The sequence below is a fragment of the Corticium candelabrum genome, chromosome 10 (assembly GCF_963422355.1).
Source record: "Corticium candelabrum chromosome 10, ooCorCand1.1, whole genome shotgun sequence".
Lineage (NCBI taxonomy): Eukaryota > Metazoa > Porifera > Homoscleromorpha > Homosclerophorida > Plakinidae > Corticium > Corticium candelabrum.
In genome coordinates, this window is record NC_085094.1 from 3,800,091 (window position 1) to 3,826,652 (window position 26,562).

General features: G+C 43.3%; 2 protein-coding genes across 2 annotated transcripts; both read left to right on the forward strand.

The window, feature by feature from the left end:
* The first annotated feature begins 11,564 nt into the window (after positions 1–11,564).
* LOC134186072 (uncharacterized) lies at positions 11,565–13,215 on the forward strand. Its single transcript, XM_062653981.1, has 3 exons — positions 11,565–12,568; positions 12,642–12,900; positions 12,966–13,215. Exons 1-3 carry the CDS (start codon positions 12,483–12,485, stop codon positions 13,176–13,178), a joined length of 558 nt encoding a protein of 185 aa, XP_062509965.1. The 5' UTR covers positions 11,565–12,482; the 3' UTR covers positions 13,179–13,215.
* Positions 13,216–13,884: 669 nt separating this feature from the next.
* On the forward strand, positions 13,885–17,523 carry LOC134185248 (uncharacterized). The gene is made up of 5 exons (XM_062653029.1): positions 13,885–14,142; positions 14,211–14,424; positions 15,746–16,083; positions 16,150–16,299; positions 17,419–17,523. Exons 1-5 carry the CDS (start codon positions 13,885–13,887, stop codon positions 17,521–17,523), a joined length of 1,065 nt encoding a protein of 354 aa, XP_062509013.1.
* Positions 17,524–26,562: the final 9,039 nt, after the last annotated feature.

Here is a 26,562-nt window from a genome sequence, read left to right on the forward strand (position 1 = left end):
AGTCACAGACCCTGAAATAAGGATTTCAAATTGATCGGCCATTTACTCAGAGCTGTAGCCGCCATTTTGAGAAATGAATGACTAATTACATAACCCTTCGTTGAGTCTGATCCATGTCATAACTGGTAGAGTGATGTGATTTGTGTTTCCTAAGCTGGATATATTTATGCTAAACAGTGTGATTAAAAAGGAATATTTAATCAGTTCACCTATATATCCGATATTCACTATTGTTGTGTGATGCCCATCGGCTGCCTGCGTAATTGTACAAATGCCCTGTATTGTGTATGTACTAACGGTTGTCTGTCACAGCCAGACACTCATCCTGAAAAATGGCCGGCCATTATTTCATGCTCTGCAGTCATATCAAATCTGTTATGTGCCATATCAAATTTGAAAAGTCACATTAAAGTCTCGATTCGATCTATGTCAAATGGATACAGTGCCATTTGTCTGTTTGGAACATTTTAGTGTTACTTGTATACTTACTTCAACTAACTTTAGCACATGTCAGTTACGTTGTCCAAGCATTACAATTAGGAAGTGTATAGCTGTGTGTGTGTGTGTGTGTGTGTGTGTGTGTGTGTGTGTGTGTGTGTGTGTGTGTGTGTGTGTGTGTGTGTGTGTGTGTGTGTGTGTTTTATGTTGCCCCTATGAGGGAACTACACCAGATTTTGTGTGATAAAAATATATTGTTATTATTATTATTATTATTGCTATTGTGTAGATTGCATGCATGTATGTATACAGGTATATACGTATCACGGTATGTACGTATGATGGTATGTATGTATGTATGTATGTATGTATGTATGTATACAATTGCCTCGCTCTCCGGAGTGTCAGGTTCTGTCCAAGAAGCAAAGAAGAAGTTACATATAGACAGTGACTGCTGATAGTGTGTTCAATTGTATACTAGTATCGTAGCAAGTATCGTAGAAAGTCTGGTAGAAAGTATCGTAGCAAGTACTTAGTAGTGTTTGCAGTAACCTCGGCCCTAAGGGTCCTTACAACAAAAAAATGTATGTATGTATGTATGTATATATGTATATATGTATGTATGTATGTATGTATGTGCACTGGAAGCCATTATCCATGCTTTTGCACGTTGGTTACTTGTGTGAGATGGCTGAATTTAGTTGAAAGAGGTGAAACAAGGACAAACTAAAAATTTCCTTTGCAATTGCATTGTGACTAATGTGGTTGCTTCTGCACAGCACAAATTTATGGATACATCATGTACAAAGTCATAATTGAGCTCATTTGTATTGACTACTCATTAAATATAACTGAGCTCAGTTGTGGCAACTATTCATTCCATTATCATATATACATGTATTGGTATATATAGGTATGTATGTACGTATGTACTGTATGTATGTATGTACAGTATGTACAGTAGGCAAGGAATTCACATGTAATTGCCTCTCTCTATGGAGTGTTGTTTCTGTCAAACCAAGTACAGCAAGTGCATGTTTACATTTTGTTACCGTTTTGAAAGTTGTATTGTCATATACTCTGACTTGCAATTCTATTTAGTTAATGGTTGCCATTGAATTTTTTAGAATCAATTGACTGAGTCGATCAGCCTTGCGAAAAGTCTTAAAGATATTTATTTAGCAGACACATTGTAATGTTTGTTTGTTTATGAATATCATGTGTGAAGTTTTCGTTCAATAGAACAGAGAACACATTGCATTTTATGTTGTGGAATATTATATGAATAAGTAAGCTGAAACTTGCACAAGGTAAATTAATTATTGATTGTAATTACATAAAATAAAGACTACCTTGCTGAGGGTTTTGTCTCGACCAAAGTGACAACCATCAATACCATCATGGCAAGCTTGAATGACGCGCAGTTTTTCTTCTTTTGACACTATTACCCGCTGAAGGTTGATAGTGTTTGACGTAGAGTCTACTTGCTTGTGGTAGAGCACTCCATCCTGCTCTTTGAAAAAGTCTGCTTGCTGACGAAGACCTCTTTTATCGTTTGCTGTAAATTCAGGTGGATACTGCGGTTGTCCGCGTTTATGACTGCGTAGGTAATCTACTAGCACTTGAAAACGACTTTCAGAGAGTTCGGAAGACTTGCTCATGTCACTGTTCGAAAACGGCGGGGAAACACTATTGCGGTTTACTTTATATCAACACGGATAGTATGGACTGGTACCGGATACTTTGTCCTAGGCTACAATATCCGGCCGGATAGTCTAGACTATCCCCCGGATAATCTAGACTATCCCTCGGATAGTCTAGACTATCCCCCGGATACTCTGTCCGGGGGATACTATGTCCTGTGACACCGGATCAAATATCTTTCATAACTCGGACACCCTGTTTGCCTATTTTCGTTGTGATTTACTTTTGATTTGATTTTGTATCGCTAGCCCTGGTGCTTAGCTACCACATATATGAGAACTGTGGGCAGCTGCTACACGGTTGTTCCAGCAGGAACAACGTCTCTAGTCGGCCGGACGCTGGGTATGTAATCTCAGACGTCGACTCCAGTGCTGGAACTACAAACTGGTTACAGACGCAAGTTGTCTTATTTGATAGCTACACGTCTCTTCTTCTTTACTTTAAATTATGCTCTTTGTACTGTAATGTTTCTTTCCTCAGTAGACGTCAGACTCACGTTGGAAGGGGTGGAGTCTAAGTATGCCTACGTAAATAAGATGATACTCAATTAGATAATAGATTTGCTATACACAAGCCGGTCTAGGTACGTATACAGACCTCGGCCTGCATGTTACATGTTCATACCTGTGGATGCACGAATGGGTATCGATCAGCAGTATCAACCGATGCGAATGCTTGGAAGAATACCACTTCCCAGACCGTTATGCCTTACTGGAAATGTGGGACAGACGTGGCGAGAGTGGAAACGACTGTGGGAATCGTATGAAGTACTTTCCAATCTGAACAACAGCCGGCACAAGTTCGGATTGCAACATTCATCACATGTGTGGGACAGGAAGCCTTGAGGATTTACAATGCACTCCCATTCGAGAAAGAGCGACTAATGGAGCATCACTGTTTGGGTGAAACGAATGTTATCTATGAGAGGTTCATGCTCAATCGCGTGCACAAGCGGAATGTGAGACGTTCAATCAATATGTTACTGCCCTAAAGGAGCTAGCGAAAACGTGCTAGTATGGTCCAATGCAGGATGACATGCTGAGAGACAGAGTAGTTGTTTGCATTCGAGACGACGGTCTACGTAAACAACTACTGCAGAAGAAAGACCAGTCATTCAGAGAATGCATCGACACCTACCCAGTGTATGAATTAATCAGATGAGAGATACCAAAATGAAGGATGCCACTGTACACTCTTTGGGAGCTTGCAAGAAGACGCTTCAACTCCCCCAGGGAAACGAGACATGCAAAGTTAAAGAGACAGCGAGGTACCAGCCTCAACAAAGAAAGTGCAAATACTGTGGGAAAGACCACCAGTGGGGAAGATTACTCTCCAGCTTACGGGAAGCCATGCAGGGAATGCTTGAAGATGCATCACTTCTCCTGCATGTGCAAGTCCAGCAGTAAAAGAAAGCTGAAAGGTACAGTGCGTAAGTTGCATGTGATAGAGTCACAGACTGAGACTGATACAGACAGTGATGAGTTTGACAGTCATGATGACTATGTCGTTAGTACCATGACATTGACACCCCAGACAGAGGAAGTCAATAGTCAGAAATAGCATGACATATGAAGGGAAGCTGTACGCTGTAATGAAAGTTGGGCAGGAAACTAGTCAAATTTCAGATAGACACGGGCACAACATCCAATGTACTGAAACATTCTGACTTGCCACAGAAAGCAACAATAAAGCAAACAAGGCAAGTACTCACATTGTTCAACGGAACGAAGATGACGCCCCTTGGGAAGACGATTGTGAAAGTGACAAACCCAAGAACAAGCATTGTAGTGAAAGACGCAGCAACGTCTATCCTTGGCACAGCAGCATCTCAGGCGATGGATCTACTGAAGGTTCAATTCGAAAACATAGCTGTACTCGAGTCTACCTCAGGTAGCACTCAACAAACTTATACTGATATGACAAATCAACTGACAAAAAACAGACTTGTCAAGATCTATCCTTCTGTCTTTGAAGGAACTGTTGGTAAACTATCAGGAACACTACACCTACAGGTAGACCCTACAGTAGAACCGACACGACAGCCATTGAGACGCATACCACTAGCAATGCAAACCAGACTGAAAGATGAACTGGAACGATTGGAACGACTGCAGATCATACAGAGAGAGGATGAACCAACCGATTGACAGTCTATTTTGACACTCGTTCAGAAACCAAATGGTAAATTGCGAGTGTGTATTGACCCGAAGCCATTGAATAAAGCATTGAAGCGAAGCCGATATTTGATGCCAACCCTGGATGACTTTCTACCAGAACTGACTGAGGCAAAGATATTCAGTGTCAAAAATGGGTTCTGGCATATCGAATTAGATTAGAGCTCGAGCAAGCTCACAACATTTGGAACGCCTTATGGTAGGTACAGGTGGAACAGGATGCCGTTCGGTATTGCACACGCACCAGAAATTTTTCAGAGATGGTTCGACACAGCAGTGCAAGGCATACCTGGAGTATGTACAGTAGCGGACGATATTCTAGTGATTGGAAAAGGTACAACAGACACTGATGCCAGAAAAGATCACGATGCTACTTTGATCGCGCTACTAAATCGATGCAAAGAAAAAGGCGTACTACTAACTGCAGCCAAGTGTAAGATTGCAACTGACAAAGTTACATACATGAGTCAAGTATTGACATCCAGTAGACTGAAACCAGATCCGGACAAGGTGGAAGCAATCAAGAAGATGCCTAGACCAACAGATAAAGCTGGTGTGAGATGAATCATTGGAAAGGTAACATACCTATCCAAATTTCTAGAAAACTTATCAGCTCTATGTGAACCATTACGTCAACTGACAAGATAAGATAAGTGGACATGCATATGGACTGCAGAACATGATGACGCCATGCAGAAAATCAAGAATGCAGTGACACAAACGCCAGTACTGAAGTATCTCAGCGCGAAAGATGAGACAACACTGCAATGTGATTCTTCACAATGTGGATTAGGAGCAGCGCTTATGCAGAATGGCCAGCCAGTATCATATGCAAGCAGAGCCCTTACAGAAACAGAGCAGCAATATGCACAAATTGAGAAAGAGATGTTAGCGATTGCATATGGATTAGACAAGTTTCACAACTACACCTACGGACGAAGAATTACTGTGGAGACCGACCACAAACCAATCGAAACGATTCATAGGAAGCCGTTACATACTGCCCCAAAACGACTTCAACGAATGCTCATGAGAGTTCAGCAATATGACATCAATATTCAATACAAGCAGGGGAAACAAATGCTTTTAGCAGATACTCTTTCAAGAGCATACATAACTGATCATTCAACAAGTATCAATCAGATAGAGAAAACATTCGAGCAAGTTGACCTGAGCCAGCACATACCATTGACAACAGAGAAAATTTCAGAAATCAAAGTAGCTACTAAGGAAGATGAAACATTACAGCAGCTACTGCAGACCATCAAGACAGGATGGCCAGACTATAAACAACAAGTACCATGGAACAGCAGACAATATTTTCATGCTAGAGATGAGCCAGTATGCCAAGATGGAGTAATCTACAAAGGAAATCGACTTCTAATACCAACCTCCATGAGAGCTAAATTCATGTCTAGAATCCATAGCTCACATCTTGGAACCAACAGCTGTATTCTTCGAGCAAGAGAATGTGTATATTGGCCAGGAATCACGTCTAAAATAAAGATTATGTCAGCAAGTGTGAAATTTGTTGCACATACGGATGTTCACAGCAACAAGAAACACTTCAGAGTCATGAAGTACCCAACCAACCATGGGCCAAAGTGGGAACTGATTTTTTCACTTCAGAGGAAGAGACTATCTGCTAACAACAGATTACTATAGTAACTTTTGGGAAGTAGATGCAATGACAGATACGACAACAAAATCAACAATCAAAATACTCAAACAACATTTTGCCCAATATGGTATCCCTGATATTTTGATGACAGACAATGGGCCACAGTTCACATCACATGAATTCAGATCTTTTACAAGGAACTGGGAATTCAACACCACAATAGCAGCCCTGGCTATGCGAAATCGAATGGTAAAGCTGAGAACTCAGTGAAAACAGCTAAACAATTAATGAGGAAAGCCATCAAAGCAAAGCAGACCCGTACCTGGCGATGCTAGATTTTAGAAATACACCAACTCAAGAAACAAATACGAGCCCAGCACAGAGACTAATGAGCAGGCGGACAAGAGTCTTGCTGCCTACAACAACTCAACTTTTGAAACCCAAAGTGACTGACGACTACAAACAACTAGAAGTAGTCAAAAGACGACAAGCGTACTACTATGACAAGAAAGCTAAGGACAAACAACAATTGCAGACAAATGATACAGTGAGAAATACAACCACTGCCAGGCACCGATGAATGGGAACAAGGAATAGTAAGCAAAGTTCTCCCAAATAGACCGTACGAAGTGACAACTACACCAGGTCAAACGTACAGACGAAACAGAATACATCTAATTCCATCCAAGGAAACAATTTTGAAAATATCAGTGGGTCAGCCAGTGAAGACACCATCGACCAGGAAGCCATCAATTACTAAAGAACCAAAACAACCCAAGAGTCAAGATCAAACTCAGCAAACAACCTCAGCAATGAAGAAACAGATACCAGCAATGAGGAAAACTACTAGAAGTGGACGAGTTAGCACTAAGCCAAAGTACTTGGAAGACTATGTGTGCAATTACTAGCTAATTTGTGGTCTACTTAGAACGGTAAATCTAGAGTTGCAGCTGAGAGACGTTTCATTGTTTCAAACCTGTTTTTTAGAGGAAAGGGGATGTAAGGGGTGGAGTCTAAGTATGCCTACATATACAAAGATGATACTCAATTATATAATAGATTTGCTATACACAAGCCGGTGTACGTATACAGACCTCGGCCTGCATGTTACACAAGTGACCTAATCTTGGACACCTTGATTGAATCATTCTGATGAGTTGCAACTACAAAATTGCAACACACAGTGTCTGAGTGACTCGATGGGTTCATGCCAATTGATGGGATTCTCCAGGAGCCTTGTTGTGGTTTGTTTTAGTGCCAAAACTGATTGCTAGGCTACTATACCTGGTAAATGTTGGAATGCCATTTCTAACCTATACCGTATTCTCTTTTATTTCGGTCTGTTTCCAGCTGCAGGTAATAAATTGAATTAATTAATGTGTTTTTTAAATTTTATTTGTAAACACTAATAACTTAGTGTCTAGCTCTGTAGTCCTTAATTAACTCATAATTAAAGTGCCAGGTAATTAAAAATATTAATTAACTATAAGGTGCTCGAAATGAATAAGATTTACATAGCTAATTAATTATAGTTACAGATTGAACAACAAAAGGGCTCTTTTATGTCAGTAGTACATTTTCCATGCCAAGATGGCGACACTTTCTGCAAATATCCCAATCATCAGCTGTTGGTCGGCTGCAGATTTCCTATGCACATGGAGAGTGCTATATACGTCTAACCTACCACCGTCATTCAATGAAACAACCAAAGTGTTGGGTAACTCACATCAGGTGCTTTCTACAGCAGTTACCTTGCTCCGTTTGTGTGATGAAATTCTGAAATATTTGGCAGCTGGTCATTAACTCAGCAAACACCATATACAAAAATAATTCTAGAAGAACAATAATCCATATTGGAGGAACAGTCAGTTTTCTCTTTGTGCCATTCAGTGGCTGTGGCTTTGCTTTTGTTCTTGTGTGAAATATTCGACTTGTTCCTTTGACAGCTTTCTAGGTTCTTCCTTTTGCTCCTTTGCCTGTCTCTCTTCTTTTCACATTTACTCTTTTGCTTTTGCTTTTCTCTTGCTTTTTCTGTAATCTTATTTGCCAAGTTGTCCTCACTGGTCAAGATGTTCTTTAGTTTCTGGTGTATTTGCAGCCTTGTGAACAACCTCTGGAATGCATGGAAGGTGAAAAGTGGGTTGCTTAGTAGAATGTAGACTGTCTCAATTCCTCCTGACAGACCTTACTAACAGAAAATTGAACATCCGTTACCAGTGCCATAGAGTATCCGTATTCTACGGGAAGCATGTTTCAGTGTGCTAGGGCTGTGTATATTGAGATACATGTACCACATCGTGTGGGTTGACAATGAGTAGGTCGTCTCAACCAGACAATATCTTGTTCTGCTGTCACATCATGCCTAATTTATCACAGTTTACCAGATACTATACAGTACTTTAGTATGCAACAATAATGGACAAGACAACCAACACAAAGGAACATACTGAAAGAATTTAAGTTAGTTAAGATTGAAATCTCCTTGTACCTGCTATTATGTCATGGTCAATCAGATCAGTCTGGCTTGTAAAGTCTATTACAAGTACCGGAAGCAAACCCTGCTTCAGAAGTACTTAGACTATCACGGCTGTCTAGAAAGAAGACATGACTTTACGAAGGATTCGAGTAGATCCATTATGTGTCGCTATGCCCCTCTATGATGGGCAAGTGGGGTCTTACCCCCATCTGGGCGCCCACCAACCCGGCAGGTGAGCCCAGCAGGGTACATGTTTCCGTGTAGTCCACACGGTGATCAATGACTAGCCAATTCAATATAGATTGCATGCATTACGGTGAATGCAAACTCGATACAGCACGCCTAGTGAATATCAGTGACCACCAGGAAAGCACTGGACGTCATCGTCAACGGACCGTTCGGCAGACCACAGGAACTCTCCAACGACTGAAACGAGTCATAGTCTCATGGATAAAGCTAGAGAAACATGAGAAAGAAAGACAGACAGACAGACAACGTTCATAATTTGCTGTTGTCACTGTGGTTTGGACCCCCAAACCATGGAGTGGTAGACATTGTCGCTAACCACTAAGCCATGGCGGTGACTATTATTATTATGCACCGTCCATAGACAGGAGCTTTCTGGTCTGCCGATCGAGCTGCTGAGATCCGTATTATTATTATTATTATTATTATTATTATTATTATTATTATTATTATTATTGAATTTTCTTTCACATCATGTCTAAAAATAGTCACCTCCCTCTTAAAATAGGAATGTACAAATGGACAAGCACAGCATCATTGGTGTATCTTTATGTATCACAGGATCACTAGGAGTATATTTATGACATCCAACTGACAACTGATTACAGCAGACTATCAAAGTCTGTCTACACTGTTTGCTGACTAGCTGTACATGTACATGCAGTACATGTACCTACAAGGATACCTATGGTATTTTCACTGCTAACAACAACATGTATTCATTGGCGTGCCCACATAACGTCACCAGATAGTGCAAGTACAATAGTTAAAATATAATTAATTTAATTAATTAGAAGTTCTGTTGCTAGATGCAGTCATTCCCTAGTGGACTGAGGCAATCCAAGTGACCGGCTAACAGTGACAATTCGATCTTAGTATTTCAGTCTCAAAAATAGCCTGATCTCGCGCTTCAAGCTTTCTGCGCCCACACAAGTCTCTGTCTATCCTCAAGTTCCCGTACATTATTGCCCACGCTTCGGTCTAACTGTTCACAACAAGCTCCTACCAACTTGAATAAACCCATCGAATCACTAGAATATTCAGTGTTGTCATTCCACAGTCGCAGAACACTAGACTCGTACCCAGTCCTCCTCCTAGCAGAACACTATTACACTGGTTCAGTGAAGTTGTGTCCGAGATTGAATTACGTGAGCCAGCATCCTGCCGGCGAGTCTGAGAAACGAAAGAAAAGCAATAGAGTAAAGATATGACGGTCGAAGAAAGAAGAGACGTGTACCTCTCAAACGCGAACTAACCGGTGATTTGATACCGTTAGTCCTCCCCACATGGGAGCAGTCGTCCGAGATTAGATACCGCGCGTTCGAGTGTAAAAGAAAGCACTCTGAGAGGTTTGTTGGAACAACGGTACAATAGTTACCGACATTTCTCAGTCACGAAGTTGGTCAACACTGGAGCTAGCGATACAGCAAAAGAACAAATGCAGATTGCAGCGAGCAAAAAAGGCGTACAGGTGTTCGAGATAAGGCGATGCGAAATGCGATCCGGGACAAGAGTCTCGCGTAGCCAGACCTTATCGCCGCGTCGGCTTGGGCTACTCGGTACCGAGGCATGCCATTGGGCGCACTCGCGGTGCTTTCATTGCTTTTGGCAAGTAAAACCAGCAATCTCGCAAGACGTAAAATTACATACACTGTACAGTACGTAATTGGCGATCTTCACCGACAGACGGTCTGCCACCTAGAATTTGGCACTTTGATCGAGTAGTTAGTAAAGTTTGAACTTTTAGATCTATACGGAGTTCTGCAATTTTATTATACTAAGCTCTGAGCTCTAGCTTCTATTCAGTTGTGTAAAGGAAATTTAAAACCACGCCCTATCTTTAGGAGTAACTCAACTAGCTAGACGTGTCTTGTCAAGATGCTCAAATCCAATTACACTAGAGAAGGCAGTGTTAGTGGCATGCAGCGTGCGCAATAGCTAACGTTAGCTACTTTGTAGTTTAGTTGCAGTGCATGGGCGGTGCTGTAGAGTCTGTTTCCGCCCACGTACGATAAAGTAACCGAAATGTGACTATTTTGAGTGCCCACTGTTGAAAGCACCTTAACTTTCTTCGAGTTGTGATGTGTGGCTTTGTCTCCCTTCTAACAAAAGGCAACTATGTCGTTTGATATTCCGTCGAGACCCACGCCTCTCTGTAACTAGACACGCATCCGTACATTAATTTAATCGCGATCGGATAACAGCTGGCACGTATTTATGACCCAGACAGTTCTATCGCTGTTTTGTCTGCGAGAGCTCGACTAGCAATGTCTAGGCAGCTTCATGAAGCGTCGACGTCGAAGATAAAAGCGAAGCCAATTCCAAGGGTACGCTTCTTTCCTCGTAGGCCACTGAGTCCTGTGCCCGTTGAGAAAGTCTTGAACGCGGAATCGCTGATGGAGATGGCAGACTTGTCTATGAAACTAATTGTTGAAAAGGGGAAGTAAACAAGTGTACAACTGTATACCAGTTGAGAGAAGTACTTCTCAAACATATCAAGAGATCGTATATCACATAGACGGAACGGGTCCCCGGTATGCTAACATCATCTAGTGCCGTCTAGACACGTAACGAGAACAGTTTGCATTATCTAGCCTAGACCAATAGGACTACTTCTTGCAGCCAAAGAGATCAAGACTCACTGGCCAGGATTCCAAAGACGACAACTTCTGAAGATGAACTCAAAGCAAGCACTGCTGTTTCAGGATTTTGGCAAAATTTCTCCAAATTTCAACAAGCTTTGTGAATTAATCAAAGAATGCTTCCCAAAGCTCTTGAGAACAGGACAAAACAATTGCCAAGGCATGTTAACAAAACTGCAATTACAGGAATTTGTTTTTACTTCTGTGTTTTGCATTTTACAGCAAACCGTGCAGCCTCATAAGTTATGCAGAGCATGCTTTGGACACAGCAATCAGCAGCTGCGAGTACCTGTCACGAATTGACAAACAAATTGATAGGAAGGTCTCGTAAGTTGACGACTGATCTTGTTCATCATTTCAGGTCAGAAAATGGGCGTAATAACGTCCTGAAATGAAAAACATCCATGTTACAACATGAGCAGCAACAGAGCTACGATAGACAAAACGTACACGAGTTTTTAGTTCTTCGACTTTCTCAAGAAATAGTCGGCAGTGAAGGCTACCAGAATCTTTGTCAGTGGACAAATGGCAGCTTTGTTCAAGATGTCCAGAAAGCACAGAGAATATTGAACTTTCTGAACTTAGATGTAAGTGGTGGAAACACATCTAACAAAACAGTTACATTTGCTGATGCCATCTTCATCAATGATGATTATAATGATGTAAGATGGACTACTAAGAAATAGCTGCAGCTGTTGGAGCTGCGCCATTGTTACTTGCAGCCGCTCCAGTTGCACTTGCTGTTGGGGTCATTGCCACTCCTTTCTATGCACTGATAAAGCTAGCTCAGTCTGTAAAGCAGAAGTCCTTCAAAGCAGCAGTGACACATATGATGAGTTCCTAAACCAATGCTAAGCAAAAGACTCGAAAAATCTCCATGACCTCATTTTGATTTTACTAGAACATTCCTGTGCTTCTGTGAAATTGTCAGAAAAGACATTCCTGATCAACTACGCAGAATTCGCGGACAGTTGACTGCGCTTGAGAAGCAACAGGAAGTTCATATTCCAAGGTACAAGGCGTTGCAGTGCAAGTGTCAAGAGCAAAAATTTGAGTTGGCAAAGTTTAACTTGCAATTTTATGTTCACCGCTATACCGCAAGCGATCTCACATGGTCCCAGCATGATAAACCAATAGGTTCTTGCAGTTTTGGTGCAGTCTATAAAGTCATTCTTCCTGGCATGAAGCAAGCTGCACTAAAATTTCCAGATGATGTCACTACAAATGCAAAAGCTCCTGAGTTCAAGAGAGAACTGGACACTTCTAGGTAATAACCTTTAATTGGAATCAATATATAGTGTTTATCAATTATGATTTGTTTGCTTTGTTTTGTCTGGCAGCAAGTGCAGTCACACAAACATTGTGAAGTTTTATGGAACAATACAGGTCTTAGCAAACCCACTAAAACTGGGATTGCTTTATGAATTGTGTGACAGCAGAAGCCTGGCAAACGTCATTACAGATGTCAAACGAGAACCTGCGTATACAGTAACAGGATTCTCATATGCTCAAGATCTTGCACTAAATATAGTGAAAAGTCTAGACTATTTGCATGGAAACAATGTCATTCATCGAAATCTAAAACCAGAAAATATTCTGGTAAGCAATTTAAAGGGCTCAAACAGTCAGCAATGTCATTGTATTGTTGTTATGTAATGTCATAGATTACTGCTCGAAACGAAGTCAAGCGTGCAGATATTGGTCTGGCCAATCACATAAGGCAAGCAAAGAGTACTGTGTGTGAAATCTATGCACATATGGCACCTGAGATAATGAGCGGAAAGCCCTACACGCGGTCAGTGGATCTGTTCAGTTTTGGAATCATCATGTGGTCAGTGTTCAAGCCTGTGCTACAAAACGGGAAATTTGACATGTAATGTGTAGTCTTGAAAACCAAATGTGGCAGTATCATACGCTGCGAGTGTCACACACACACACACACACACACACACACACACACACACACACACACACACACACACACACACACACACACACACACACACACACACACACACACACACACACACACACACACACACACACACACACCTTAATTCAGTTAAGATTGTGTTGTATGTGAATTCTATATATGCAAATCCTGTAAAGTATACCAGTGAACACGTGCCATCGCCGATTTGCGGAAATTGTGTACTAACCGAAAACGGCGCGTTCCATGCAGTTGCGCATACGTGTTGGGTTGACTGCATTAACAGCCCGATTTCGTCGCGAAACGGAGGCAAAGCTTTCGTACTGGGGTTTCCGCCCACATTTTGCACTCCTACGTAACAACAATAGTATAATCTAGAGAGATGTACGTACAATACCTAAAAGGTGGGAACACCCTAGCTATATGTTGGAACGTTTTACTGTTATGTAGTAATATGTGGCTCCGCGTTTCTTCTAAAAACAACCGCGTCGTTTGGTATTCCCTCGAGACCCAAAGACCACCTTGTCCCAAAACGCTAATTAGCTTTTCTAAGAGCTAATTTAAAATTAGCAGAAGTCACAGCTTGTTCATATTTACGACGCATTCAATCTTGAAGTTGTACTGCTTTCTTTGCTTCAAGAGTTCAACCAACAATGTCTAGGCAGCTACATGAAGCGTCAAAGAGAACACCGATGCCAGCTCCAAGAACGCGCCCCCGTCTTCGGCCATCATGTCCTGTGCCTGTTGAAGCAATCTTGAACGCAAAGTCGATGTATGACATGGAACACTTGTCCAAACCACTAAACGTTGAGCAAGAGGAACTGAGAAACTGTACGAATGTGGAGGAGATGCGAGAAATCCTTCTCAAACATGTCAAAAAATCGTATCGCGTAGACAGAGCAGAGGCTCCGGTAGGTTACTACGATGTATAGTGTCACCAATCTAGACAAGTAACGAGAATATTTTGTCCCATCTATAGCCTATCGCCGTAGCTCAATCGCTACTCAAACAAAACAAAGATACAAAAGCACAATTCGTAGAGCTAGTCAACAAGACAGAAGACTTCGTTTATGGAGATGATCACGAGTGGTTTGATAAACTTCGCATCACTAACGACAAACTTTGGGTGAAGCGAGCGGATTTTCAAAAAATTAGAGAAGAATGTGAGAAGAAACCAATGCTGCTAGTTGCAGGTAATTTGGTCATTTGTCAAAGTGTTATGTGTTGGTATTTTATATCTTAACCATGCAGGAATGTCACTAATTAGTTGTTGCGACCAATCAGAATAACTGATAACAAGTGGACCGATAGTACCAATGGCGACGCGTTTCTATAGCAATTATGTATCAACTTACATATCGTATGTAGTACACTGCAGTGGTTTAACGGACTGTAACTTCTCTGCTTTCTGTTGACCTACCAACGTTATAGTCTAGCACATTCTACCCTGGCTAGCTGTCATGATGAAATCTTACGTAACTCTCAATTGTCCTAATTAGAGGCCCATGTCGCTCATGCCACGACTTCACATTATTATTCTGCCACGTGACTTATACGAGGCAAAAACTCGATTACAAAATTCGACCAAACTTAACGATAACTTAAAGTTAATGCTTTTGAAAACACAGATTTTGCTAAAAGTATCCTAAGTTAATAATTAATTAAATGACTAGCAATGCAAGTTGAGTACACGTACATCCACAGTAGCCTCGCCCGGGACGCAGAGTGTATTGCAGCCCAGGATGCGCTGCCATCACCACTACTTATCATCACTAGTGGTGATGGCAGCACATCCGTAGCTGCAGTCCACACTGCATCTGGGGCGAGGCTACACATGCACACACTGGTGTCTGCACTCACGGGTCACAAAATTTAGAACTTGATCAAAAATCAGAAAACGTTCAGTTTTACTCATTCACTGTGCCACAAACCCAAGCATGGTTTTAAATATATAAGGTTTAACTAAATTAACAGGGGTTAGTGACTCAGTAAGTCTACCTTATTGCTAGTGGTCTAAACCTAGTGAAAACCTTACGGTGAGGTTTGCAGCACAGTCGCTGTGTTTGGAGTCAATAAAATTTGTGGCTTGTACGTAAATCTAGTTTTTTAAAATTTACCCAAAATAAGCAACGTACTGAACTGAGCTTCTTACAACATTAAATGCTGTGAAAACAATTACATGTAGAGTCTACAGGAAAACAAATAGCGTCTAACCTATATAACTACTGATTGCATAACAGATAGCTGGCTGCTTTTCTAAATCTAAAATTGTACATGAGCAGAAAAACTGCTACTATAAAATGTGACAAAACCACATTAATTACGCTTAACATTTAGTTAATCACTGTCCATATTTGTAATTAAACGTCTTCAACGTCATTACTTGTACAGCACAGTTACTTGCTTGTCAATCAGAGCACACGTTAATTGTCATGTGACCCTACCATAAGCCTATAGCCTTACTAGCACTATAACCCAATACAATACTGCTTTTCATCTTTTTCTGTAAACTAGGTAGCAGTTCTGTTGGCAAGAGTACTTTGCTTAATGCTCTGCTTGGAGAAGAAATCCTTCCAATGGATTACAGTGCAGCTACAAAAGTGCTTTGTGACATCAACTTTGGCACGAAGAAAGAAGCTGTCATTCATAATGAAATGACAATTAAAGAATGGATTAATCTAACGACTTATGAAGGACGGGAAAGACTTAGAAAAGTTGTAAGTCACAAAAAGGAACACGTCAGCAATAGATTATTCCAAGCAGATCTCTCTGGCAAAGAAAGCCCAAAGACTTCAAGCAGAGCAACTCAGTGTTCACGCGTTTCAATTTTCTGGCCCAATGAGTATTTGCAGGTATACATCGATATTGATCTTTAGTAGAATTTTATAAATAGATAAAAGATCTAATAATATTTGTAGAATTTTACGTTGGTTGACAGCCCTGGTGTGACAGAAGATGATGCAGAAAGCTCCACAACACGAGAAATTACTGAGAATTGTCAACGTAGTGCTGCATGTGGCTTTATCTACATGCTGGATGCTACCCGAGCAGCAGAAGAGACAGCACAGGTACTATTAATGCATTTCCAAATGTGTTGTTTTGTTTCTAAACTTTACGTTTTTCTAACTTCAAAACACATTTCCAAAAGACATCAAGAATATAAAATCCTAATTAAATTCTTGTAATATAATAAATAGTCTGTATATATGTACATCTTCGTGCTGTTTTTACCTCTGCTTGCTGACCAGCTGTGCTGTACAACGCCATAGTATAGATAGAAGTATAGACAATGGACAAGTCTTGGTTCATCACTACCACGTAATTTTGTCTGTGCACGGTTGATGCACCGTTTTCTTGATGCTTGTAGTGACTGCAACTTAATTGTTTCACGCAGGTTATCAACTACGGTAGTTTCCCGGATCGAACCAAAACCCCGTATCTACTATACTTCTTCCCCAAACAGCAACAGCAAAAATACAAAAATCACTACTTCTAGTGTAGAGGTTCAGTCTGTCTGGCGCCTTGACGGTTCTTGCAGAGCGCCTCAACTTTACTGGCCTGGAACCTATGTTTACGGAATCTCCTGTAGCTACGTCGACATGTAGCTCTTGTGCTGTCCGATCATGCTGTTGCTTTTTGTTGTGCTTGCTTGGATGTAATACCAGGTCGTAATTGCATTGCCTTCGTGTAGTAGTAGTTCCCGTATACAACACTTGTGGCACGCATGCGCTTAGAGTCCGTACAATAGAGCACGTGGAATTGCATCGACTCATTCTGGTCCAATTGCTAACACTACATGGTGACAGAAATAGTCAGGCGAGTTAATCATGGCGAACGAGACGTTTCAACTACCTAAACCATTCGACTTCAGCCATTCAGAAGAATGGATCAGATGGATAAAAAGATTTGAGCGCTATCGTAAGGTAAATGAGCTGAATTAGAAAGGAAGGTCCAGCACAAGTCTCAACATTAGTCTACGCAATGTGAGACAAAGCTGGAGATATTCTGACAGCGCTTTCCTTGTCCGCAGACCAAATGAAGAACTATGAAACTGTCGAAGAAGTTTGAGGGCCATTTTCATCAAAAGAAAGAACATTATTTATGAACGGCCTCGGTTTAACCAACGACAACAAGACGAGGGTGAGTCCGTGGACGCTTTTATAACGTCGCTGTTTAGTTTGGCTAAGGATTGTCAGTTTGGCACACTGCATGATGATTTGATACGATATCGGATCGTAATTGGATTGAAGGACAATCGGTTGTCAGAAAGATACAAATCGACCAGGAATTAATTCTGGAGAATGCAGTAACAACAGCTACACAAACGGAAGTGGTCAAACAACAATACAAGACATTACGTAGCCATCTCCTAGAGGAATCAGCTGTCACACTCGAAAAGGACCATCAGTGCTGTGGAGAAAGGCAAGAAGAAACAATACAAAAAACCCACCGTAAGAGTAGTAAGGTAGAGTACCGGTTCCGGCGCACTTCCGGTCTGCGATACTCGCTGCGCTCGTAGCACATCCCGTAAGTTCGCCAGAACGCGGTCTCTACACTACTACCTATAGCACAATCCTATAATACATTCATTTTTGCAAGCTTTGAAAAAATAGTCTTTTGTATTGGAGAGATCGGGAGTGTGCCAGCTTTGGAAAAATAATTTTTTTTTGTATTGGAGAGCCGAAAATGTTGCCTGTATTTTTGGATTTTCTTTGCCTATCTGTATTTTTGGATTTTCTCTGTTTGCCTGCATTTTGGATTTTCTTTGTCTGTCTGTATTTTTAAATTTTCTCTGTCTGCCTGCCTACTGTCTGTACTTTTGAATTTTCTCTGTCCTGTCTGTTATATTTTTGGATTTTCTATACTTGTCCCAGGTCCAAGCTAGAACGAAACCCCAACAGTGGCATAGTACACGGGTCCTTAGGGGAATTCGGATTCTTCGCCGGGGTAGAGACGTTGCCGTACTATATACGCATTCTTTCCTTCCATCTCGTCGAGCGCGATCCGATCTTGTATATCTTCTGAGGAAACGTAGCCAACGAGTTCCGACCCGTATTCATGCGGAAATTGGTAGATCGCTGCAACATCCGGAGGACGAATCCTGCGCTGGAAAGGTTGTTCTGGGCTTTTGGCCGCTCTCTCCAACATTCTCCTCCACGTCTCCCTATCCGAAAATAGCTCTCTTGGGGCTCCATGTTGTACGTCCTCCTCGTCCCATACAACTTGGTATCTCGACATATTGTAGGCACCCAGACCTTGGTATACAAATTTGTCCCATTTGTCTAGAAGTGTGTTCTATCTTTTTTGGCTTTCCTCTTGGCAAGGTCTTGCCTTGGAGAGGAGATGGAGCCTTTTGCGTTATTTCGAGTATCTGTTGTTGTGAATGCCCATCTCCATGTGGTTCTCCAAGAGCTTCGGTTTGCACCGTATATTGTGTTCGATACTAGTATTGGACTTGTACGGCCTGAAATGGATCTCGAGTGCGTACCTGTACGTATCCTCCTAGCTTCAATTCTGTATGGACCGCCGGTTGGGAGTGTCTCGAGCCCCATACACTGCTCGCAGTCTGGGTCCAGAAGTCGCCTTTCGTTTGGTGGGGATGTGGAGGACTCTGTGGCGCTCTCTGTGGTACTCTCGCCAGCACTCACTGTGGCACCCTCTACGGCTCCCTCTACGAGGTTCTCTTTGGCAACCTCTGCAACGTCCTCTGTGGTGCTCGCCGTAGCACTCTCTGTACAACTCGTTGTGGCATCCTCGCTCTTCCGTGGGGTCTATCTATAGGAGCCGGAACGAATTCGACGCACAAGGCCTTGTTTTTGCTTTTGTCGTCCAAACATAGAGCGTTCGCAACACCATGGGATATGCTGGCAAGGATGGATCGCCTTGCAGTATTACTTCGATGAATTCGTTTGAAGCCTACACCTCTCCTTCGATCTCCAGTGCATACTTTGCGACACCCAGGCAGATGTACGTGCCGTAGGACTCTACGTAGTACTCGTGGGGAACGTCTAATGTGCGCGTCGTTTGCTCTGCTTTCTTTTGGGTGTCCACAATACCCGCATCGGTCCGAGTTGCTCGTTGAGTGCGGCGGGTTGCTCGTACGGAGCGGACTCGAGTGCAACGCGCATGACCTTGTGCTTGTATTGTGTCGTCGCCGGTTGTAGAACCCGCAACAGTAAAGGATCTTTCAAGAGGCTTGGAACGGCTTGGATATGTTCCTCCATGAAGGTGTTGGACATGAACATGCGACCTTGGATCTGGAAGGCGTATTCCGTGCACCACGAAAGTTGCATTCGGCATAGGCCTCGACGCAAAGTAAATGGGCTTTCAAGAGGCTTGAATCGGCTTGGACCAGGTCCTCCACGAAGGTGTTGGACATGTACATGCACCCTTGGATCTGGAAGGCGTACTTCCGTGCACCACAAAAGTTGCATTCGGCATAGTCCTCGACGCGGAATTCGGTGTCTTCCGTAAGCACTTCCAGTTTGAAAAATTCAATCTGTTTTGTTTCGGGTAGTATCCACATCTTGCCGCGGCGGTCGTGTCGTGCCATTGCGTAGTCGAGCTTCTGCTCGGTATTTTCTAACTCTATTTATTCACGTAGAATAGCTTCCATCCTCTCGCCCACTTCGTTTGGTACGCGTACTCTGCATAGTATGACTTCCGATTGCGATACGGACCGAAAGGAGCGTCGAATCCTTTGATGTCGAAAGCAAATGGTGCATAGCGTTCGTTGCAGATATGGAATGGAGGTCGGCGGTTGGTTTCGCATCGGTAGTATCGACTCGTTCAAGAATCAAACAAAAGTCTGGATATGCTTGTTGGAACCCAACAGACCATCGGATCGTCCTCCAGTGTGTACCAACGTCTGTCCGAGAAATATGTGCGACGAGATGAGTGGATTCGTACGCCTGTGGTTGGTCTTGAGCAAATTCTGGAAGCCCAATATATCTCAAGGTGTGCCGGCACAAACGGTTGGACTCTGTAAGTCCATAGATCGAGCAGCTTTTTCGTCTTTTGTTGAAATTGAAATTCTCGACTTTCCGCATTGATGGCCTCTCGGTTTTCTCCCACCTGGCGTCGATCTCAGCTTTTTGGGTTTGTGCTTCTTGGAATAGCCGTCGGACTTCCTTCCGCCTGGCCACTATCGTGGCTTGCTCGACCTCTTCGGCTTGCAGAGCTGCTTCTCGCCTCCCGGCCACGGCCCTTCGCCAGTTGTACTCCTGGAGTAGCAGAGCTTCCTCTACCAACATGTCCCTACGCTTTCGAGTAGAGAACAGACAAACCGTTTGGGTGTTAGAATCCTCCTCAAGGGGAATGGATGTAAGCCGCGATCGCCGTGCCCAATCTTGCGATTCTACTTCCATCGAACAAATTCGGTGTCTAGTAGAGAGGCCCTGTGTCGGCTCTGAATATTCCTGAGGATGTCGGGCAAACGGGGCTTTGCTGCAAGCTAGGTACGTTCCACCTGCCTGTTTTCGATAGGTGCGTAGCGTAGTGTGGACTCCCTCGTTGTCTTTTTCAAGAACCACGGCATGGATGGATACACCTACAAACCCGAATGCGGATATCCACAACGAAAGGTAGCCCTTCTCAAGAATCTTGACTTCTCGATCTGTGTAGTCCTCTAACACCTCGAAGATACGGTCGGTGGTCGTGTGGCCCCAGTAGACAGCGTAGAGCGTTTTGGTCTGCTTCGACAGGAGAGCCATGTGCAATGTATGGCCGACGCTAGGGCCTTCCATTGTTTGCGTAGATGTTGCACCCAAGATAGTGGAGCATCCATCGTTAGAGAGTGTACACGCGAGACGGCTTCTTCCGCTGTTTCCAAGCACGTCTCCTCCTGTCGTTTCAGTACAACGAACACATCGACGCAAAATATCCCACGAGCTTGTACGTCCGTGTGGGCGATCGCCTCGTCGAGCCTCTTGTCGGAGAACTTGCAGTAGTTGGCCACGTCGTTCTCCAGATTCTCTTGGACGCCTGCAAACTCGATCTAGCATACGAACTGGTTGTAGAACTTACCTCTTCATAGCGATCCACAGGGTGGTTCTCTGCATTGGAATGACAAGCAGTTGTGCCCACAACCTCTTTGTTCAATAGAATCCTATTCTGGTTGTCTCCTATACCTCCCGGTGGTAGGAAGCGCTCAAAGACGAGTTGAGTTAGGAGTGCTTTCCTATCCAGACAGCAAGAGTAGTCTCGAGTACATTCTATGTAGTACAACCCGATTCCGTTGCGTTGTAGTCCTTCCAGAAAATCTGGCCGAGTCGCCTAGAGAGCTCTTCGATCGGAATGTCCGCCACATCAATCCTGCATAACATAATCGCAGTCGGTGTGGTGTTTAGATACTTCCCATTGTACAGAAGTAGCACCTTGTCGTCGTCGGCAAGGATCTTACCGTGTTCCGATATATGGAGTGTCCGTGTCCCTCGTATGGACAGGTGGCCACAATCTGCACGTGTAGACGTTCTGAAAGTCCTACCATGTCCGCGTGTGCTTGAATCTGGGCGAGGATTGCTCTTGCGACTGCAACCGCAGTGGGACACGGACGTTCCTCCAACTCTGGTTCTAGAGACCTAGTCTTTAGAGTGCAGACGCCATACGAAGAGGTCCTCTACAAAGACGTCGGATACTGATTCCAGATTTGTTCGTAGAGCATCCTGGCACCCAACTGGTAGATATTCCACTTTTGCGATATTGCTCGCCAGGTTGTTCTTGTACAGAGTTTGTAGTACGACGTGGCGGTCCATACGCTCGCCGGCAGTGCGGAGATCCAGATCTTTCGAGTTGGTGTATTGCTCGGTGGCCTGGTAGCCAAAAGCCATGTTTTACACGGCGTTTTTAGCACCTGTAACAAACTCCATTCTCAGATACTGTTTATCTAGGTCTACATAAAAATGCCTTCCCAAGTTACTATATATACGACTGGAAATCTTTGCCATGTCGAGGTCGAATGCTTCGGCTCCGGCTACTATAGGCTGTAGCCATTTGTCTAGACATTCCATGATGGCCGTAGAGGGTGGGTGGTGCACATCGGCTCGAGGGTGGGAAGATCGTGTGCCAGTGCGATTGGTCAGTATCGTGAGATGGGTTGGAAGCGAGCAATCGCAGTGCAATGCATGGGTCGTCGAAGTGCGACGAGTGGTGGGAGTGCAGTGCAACGGCTCGTTGGAGTGTGCTGGTCCGGCAAATAGCCGTTGTATTGGGGGGATTGCAGTCGAAACTTCGGGAGGTGGTAGCCCAAGGTCTGAAAAAATAGCCATTTGTATTGAAAATGATGGTAGTCACAACTTGCACCAAAGTAGCTGGAGCCGAAGGAGATCTCGGAACGGATTTTATGCTTCCGTTGTGTATATACTATAATGTTATTAGTCTAATAGGACGTTCAATATGAGATAGAAAATATGTTATAGGAGTGGAAAACTGTTTTTGCAACCATCGACTTGACAACTTTTTCGGCTACCACCTCTCTAATAAAAAACACTATTTTCCAAAGCTGGCGCAAATAGATGTATTAAAGGATTGCCCTATAGGTATTAGGGTAGAGTACCGCATTCTGGCAAACTTACGGGATGTGCTACGAGCGCAGCGAGTAGCGCAGACCAGAAGTGCCCTAGAACCGGTACTCTACCCTACTATACGCGTAGGACCCAAGCATAAGGCAGGAAAGGGCAAGTATGTACCCAATTACAAGGTGACGTGTAGAAGATGTGGACGATCACCAGGTCATAACAGAGCTAGTTGTCCAGCGCGAGAAGGGAAATGCTCAAAATGTCATATGACAGGGCATTACGGAGCAGTAAGAAGTAGCAAGTACGTCAGTTACATTGGTTCAGATTAGGGCAACATAGAGGATAGTCTTTTCCTCGGAGCCGTTACGAAGCCCTGTAGTCGTTCCTGAAAACGGTTTCACTGTTGATGGAACAAATTCCAGTAGAATTCAAAATATGCACGGGAGCTGATGTTTCTGTTGTGTCGGCCTCACTGTTCTATAGCCATTACTCTACAACTCTGATACCCTCCGACAGAACCTTGAAAGATCCCAATCAGAGTATCTTGGACGTTGCTGGTTATGTCGTTTGTCAGTTGAGAAAGGGCGATCGCACAATAAAGGATAGAGTGTATGTGGTGCGGATCTAAGCCACCCTCTTTTTGGACGAACTGTCATTTAGAAGTTAGGCCTTCACTCCAGAATCGAATCTATTAGCTTAAGTGGTTCGATGTTACGTATTGCTGTCAAATAGTTAGATGTCTTCGAGGGATTAGAAATTCTTCAAAGGGACTATCAAATATGCCTGAAAGAGAAAGCTAATTGCAGTACCTGTCTTACCAAAAGTAAAGCAGGAGTTGTCTAGAATGAAGTCATTTGGAGTTATCTCCAAAGAGAAGGAACCAACATATTGGGGCGCGCCGGTGGTGGTCGTCCCCAAGGCTAACGGCACAGTACGCATCTGCGTGGATCTTACTAAGCTAAATCCGAGCGTTACGAAAGAGGGTCAGATTCTTCCATCTGTGAAAGACACTTTGACTCAGCTAGGAAATGCCCAGATTTTTCACAAAACTGGATGCTAATTCGGGGTTTGGCCAGTGCGTTTATCCAAAAAGTCATCACCGCTAACTACCCCTATGACACCATTTGGCTGATACTGTTTTCATTGGTTGCCATTTGGAATTACTTCGGCACCAGAACACTTCAAAAACGAATGTCCAAGATATTACTCTCTGTTCGCGTTGACTTTGCGTTCGGAAGTGACTAATGACGCATCTGTATTTGCTTACCACACACAGATGTTAAGTGATATCTCATTAGCTATGCATTCTAGAGGTCATACAGCAGAAAGAGAAGAGGAGTCAGACATATCAAGCAACTACTTGCGAAACAAGAGCAACTGAGAGTTGATGTCAAGGCAGCGGACGGTTTAGTGACCTTGTTAATTGGCTGCTTTCTCTATTAGCAGCATTCTTGTTGTAAGGTCATACCTTCTTAATAAGTTAAGAACCCTTAGGACTCTTGATATGCAAAAGCCTTAACAAACCGTCTGTGTAATACATACGGTGTCGTTACCCTAACTATACAAAATCTGGGAAGTTGCGGTTTCGAACGATACCAAGATCGTCACTGTCTGCCCTATTGCGTAGAAGTTATTACAGATTTTCAAAGCGCAAAGTCAACGCGAACAGAGAGTAGAAGGTCTGGACGGGGTCGTTTGTATCGGTGACAACATTCTGGTGTTTGGTGATGACCAGAACAACATGATCGATGTCTTCGCCGAGTTCTTACAAGAATTCGTGCAGCAGAGAGGTTTCTCTAAATAGACAGAAATGTGTCTTTTCAGTCCCATCGGTCAAGTTTATTAGGCCGATAGTGGGACAAGAAGGAATTCGCCCGGACCCGGACAATGTGAGTGCCATCATTAAGATGGATGCTCCGACAAATATCGGAGAACTGCGTCGCTTTCTAGGGTTGCTCAATCAACAAGCCAAGTACACAAATGATTTAGCGGAGAAGACCAAACCTCTCCGTACTCTGTTACAACGAAACAGCCACTGGCACTGGGACACACAACAACAAGAGGCATTGAAAAGAATCAAAAAGGAGATCACCGAAGTACGGGTTCCTGCTTTGTACGACCCAAACAAAGGTACGGTTGTATCAGCAGATGCTTCATCGTACTAACTTGGGGCGGTACTGCGTCAACAGCATCCAGATGGTGGTTATAAGCCGCTGCTTATGCATCACGGTTGTTGTCGGATACCGAACGGCGCCGCTACGCACAAATCGAGAAAAAGGCACTGGCCGTCACCTGGCCACAGAAAGATTTCAACATCACTTGATTGGGAAGAACTTCACAATCGAAACCGATCACAAGCCTCTAGTACCGACGTTGGGATCGAAGGGCTTAGGTGATCTGCCACACAGTATTCAAAGGTTCTCCGTGCGACTCTTCAGATTTTCCTTTTCCATGATCCATGTGCCTGGAAAAGAGCTTGTTACCGCAGATGCTTCAACCCGGAGAATTCCCTAGTACAGTAGACCAGATTTTACAGGACGCTGTAGAAGACTTTACACATACATCATTTGAATCATTAGCTGCATTAGAAGAAAGACTTGAACAAATCAAAACATTGCAGGACGACGACGTAGTTACTAGCAGGGTGAACAAATACGTTTCAACTGTTTGGCCAAAACTTCACATACTTCAAGTGGAGCTCAAACCGTATTGGAACCGTCGCGAAGAATTGCATATTTATGACAACCCACTGCTCAAGGGATCCAGGATAGTCATCCCTCCTGCACTGAGAGACAGTGATTAGATGCAATTCACTGCAGCCACCAGTGGATCTCCAAATGTCGAGAGAGGGCTAAACAGGCGGTTTGGTGGCCGGGCAAAAGTTCGTAGATTGAAGCTTTAGTTGCTATTTGCGAGACGTGTGCAAGGAAACGGAGAATTCCAGCCGAGCCACTGATATATACACCTTTCCGGAATATTCGTGGCAACAAGTGGCTATGGACTTGTTTGAATTCACAGTCGATCATACTTGCTTGTAGTTGATTACTATTCGAGAGATATAGAAATCGCTCTTCTATCCAATACTACATCCCCAGCAGTAATCAGCCATCTGAAGTCAATTTTCCTCGGTACGGAATATCAGAAAAATTTATTTCTGATAATGGACCACAGTTTGCTTCTGAAACAATGGCGTACGGCAGACTGTGTTACGATCGCTTCCCTGCACTCAAAATGGTGATCTTCTTTGTTGACAGTTTAACCGTATTGTATACATCTATCCATGTAGAATGAACATCAAACAAGATAAAAACACGTGGTCCAAGAATGGACCGGCGTAGTCTACATGTACCTGGAACCAGGATTTTCCGATCCACTCCCAAGTGTGCAATGAAGCCAGAGGTGGTCGGGCCTGTGTCTTTGATATGTTTCACCATGTTTCACCACTTGTTCAATGTCATTGTCTATCTTTGGCCACCAAACCACCCCTCTAGCCAGCCCTTTATACGGGATATTTTAGGCTGGACTGATTGATAACTCGTCCAAAGTGGTCGCTTAATAAAGCTGGTGGTGGTACAATCATTCTGTTGCCTAGCATCAAACATCCCTTTTCCGTGTCCATCTCCAGTCTCATTTTTGCATACGGCTCGAGCCCCTCTGGGACTCTGCTGGGCAACCCTGACTTTTGTTGTCTTTGACTAGCTGAAGGACCGGGTCTTCTATCGTCCAACCTCTAATTTGTTTAGCTGATATCGGTGTGGCTCCCAACTGATTTAATAAGACATGTACTACCTCAAGCGGGGAACCGTCACTTTCTGG

Excerpts from the sequence above, each read along its gene's own strand:
- LOC134185248 (XM_062653029.1), top strand. The coding sequence starts at position 13,885 with ATGTCTAGGCAGCTACATGAAGCGTCAAAGAGAACACCGATGCCAGCT. Across the intron at positions 14,143-14,210 it reads TAGACAGAGCAGAGGCTCCG|CCTATCGCCGTAGCTCAATC; the intron begins GTAGGTTACTAC and ends TCCCATCTATAG. Across the intron at positions 14,425-15,745 it reads ACCAATGCTGCTAGTTGCAG|GTAGCAGTTCTGTTGGCAAG; the intron begins GTAATTTGGTCA and ends TCTGTAAACTAG.
- LOC134186072 (XM_062653981.1), top strand. The coding sequence starts at position 12,483 with ATGAAGCAAGCTGCACTAAAATTTCCAGATGATGTCACTACAAATGCA. Across the intron at positions 12,569-12,641 it reads AGAGAACTGGACACTTCTAG|CAAGTGCAGTCACACAAACA; the intron begins GTAATAACCTTT and ends TTTGTCTGGCAG. Across the intron at positions 12,901-12,965 it reads TAAAACCAGAAAATATTCTG|ATTACTGCTCGAAACGAAGT; the intron begins GTAAGCAATTTA and ends GTAATGTCATAG.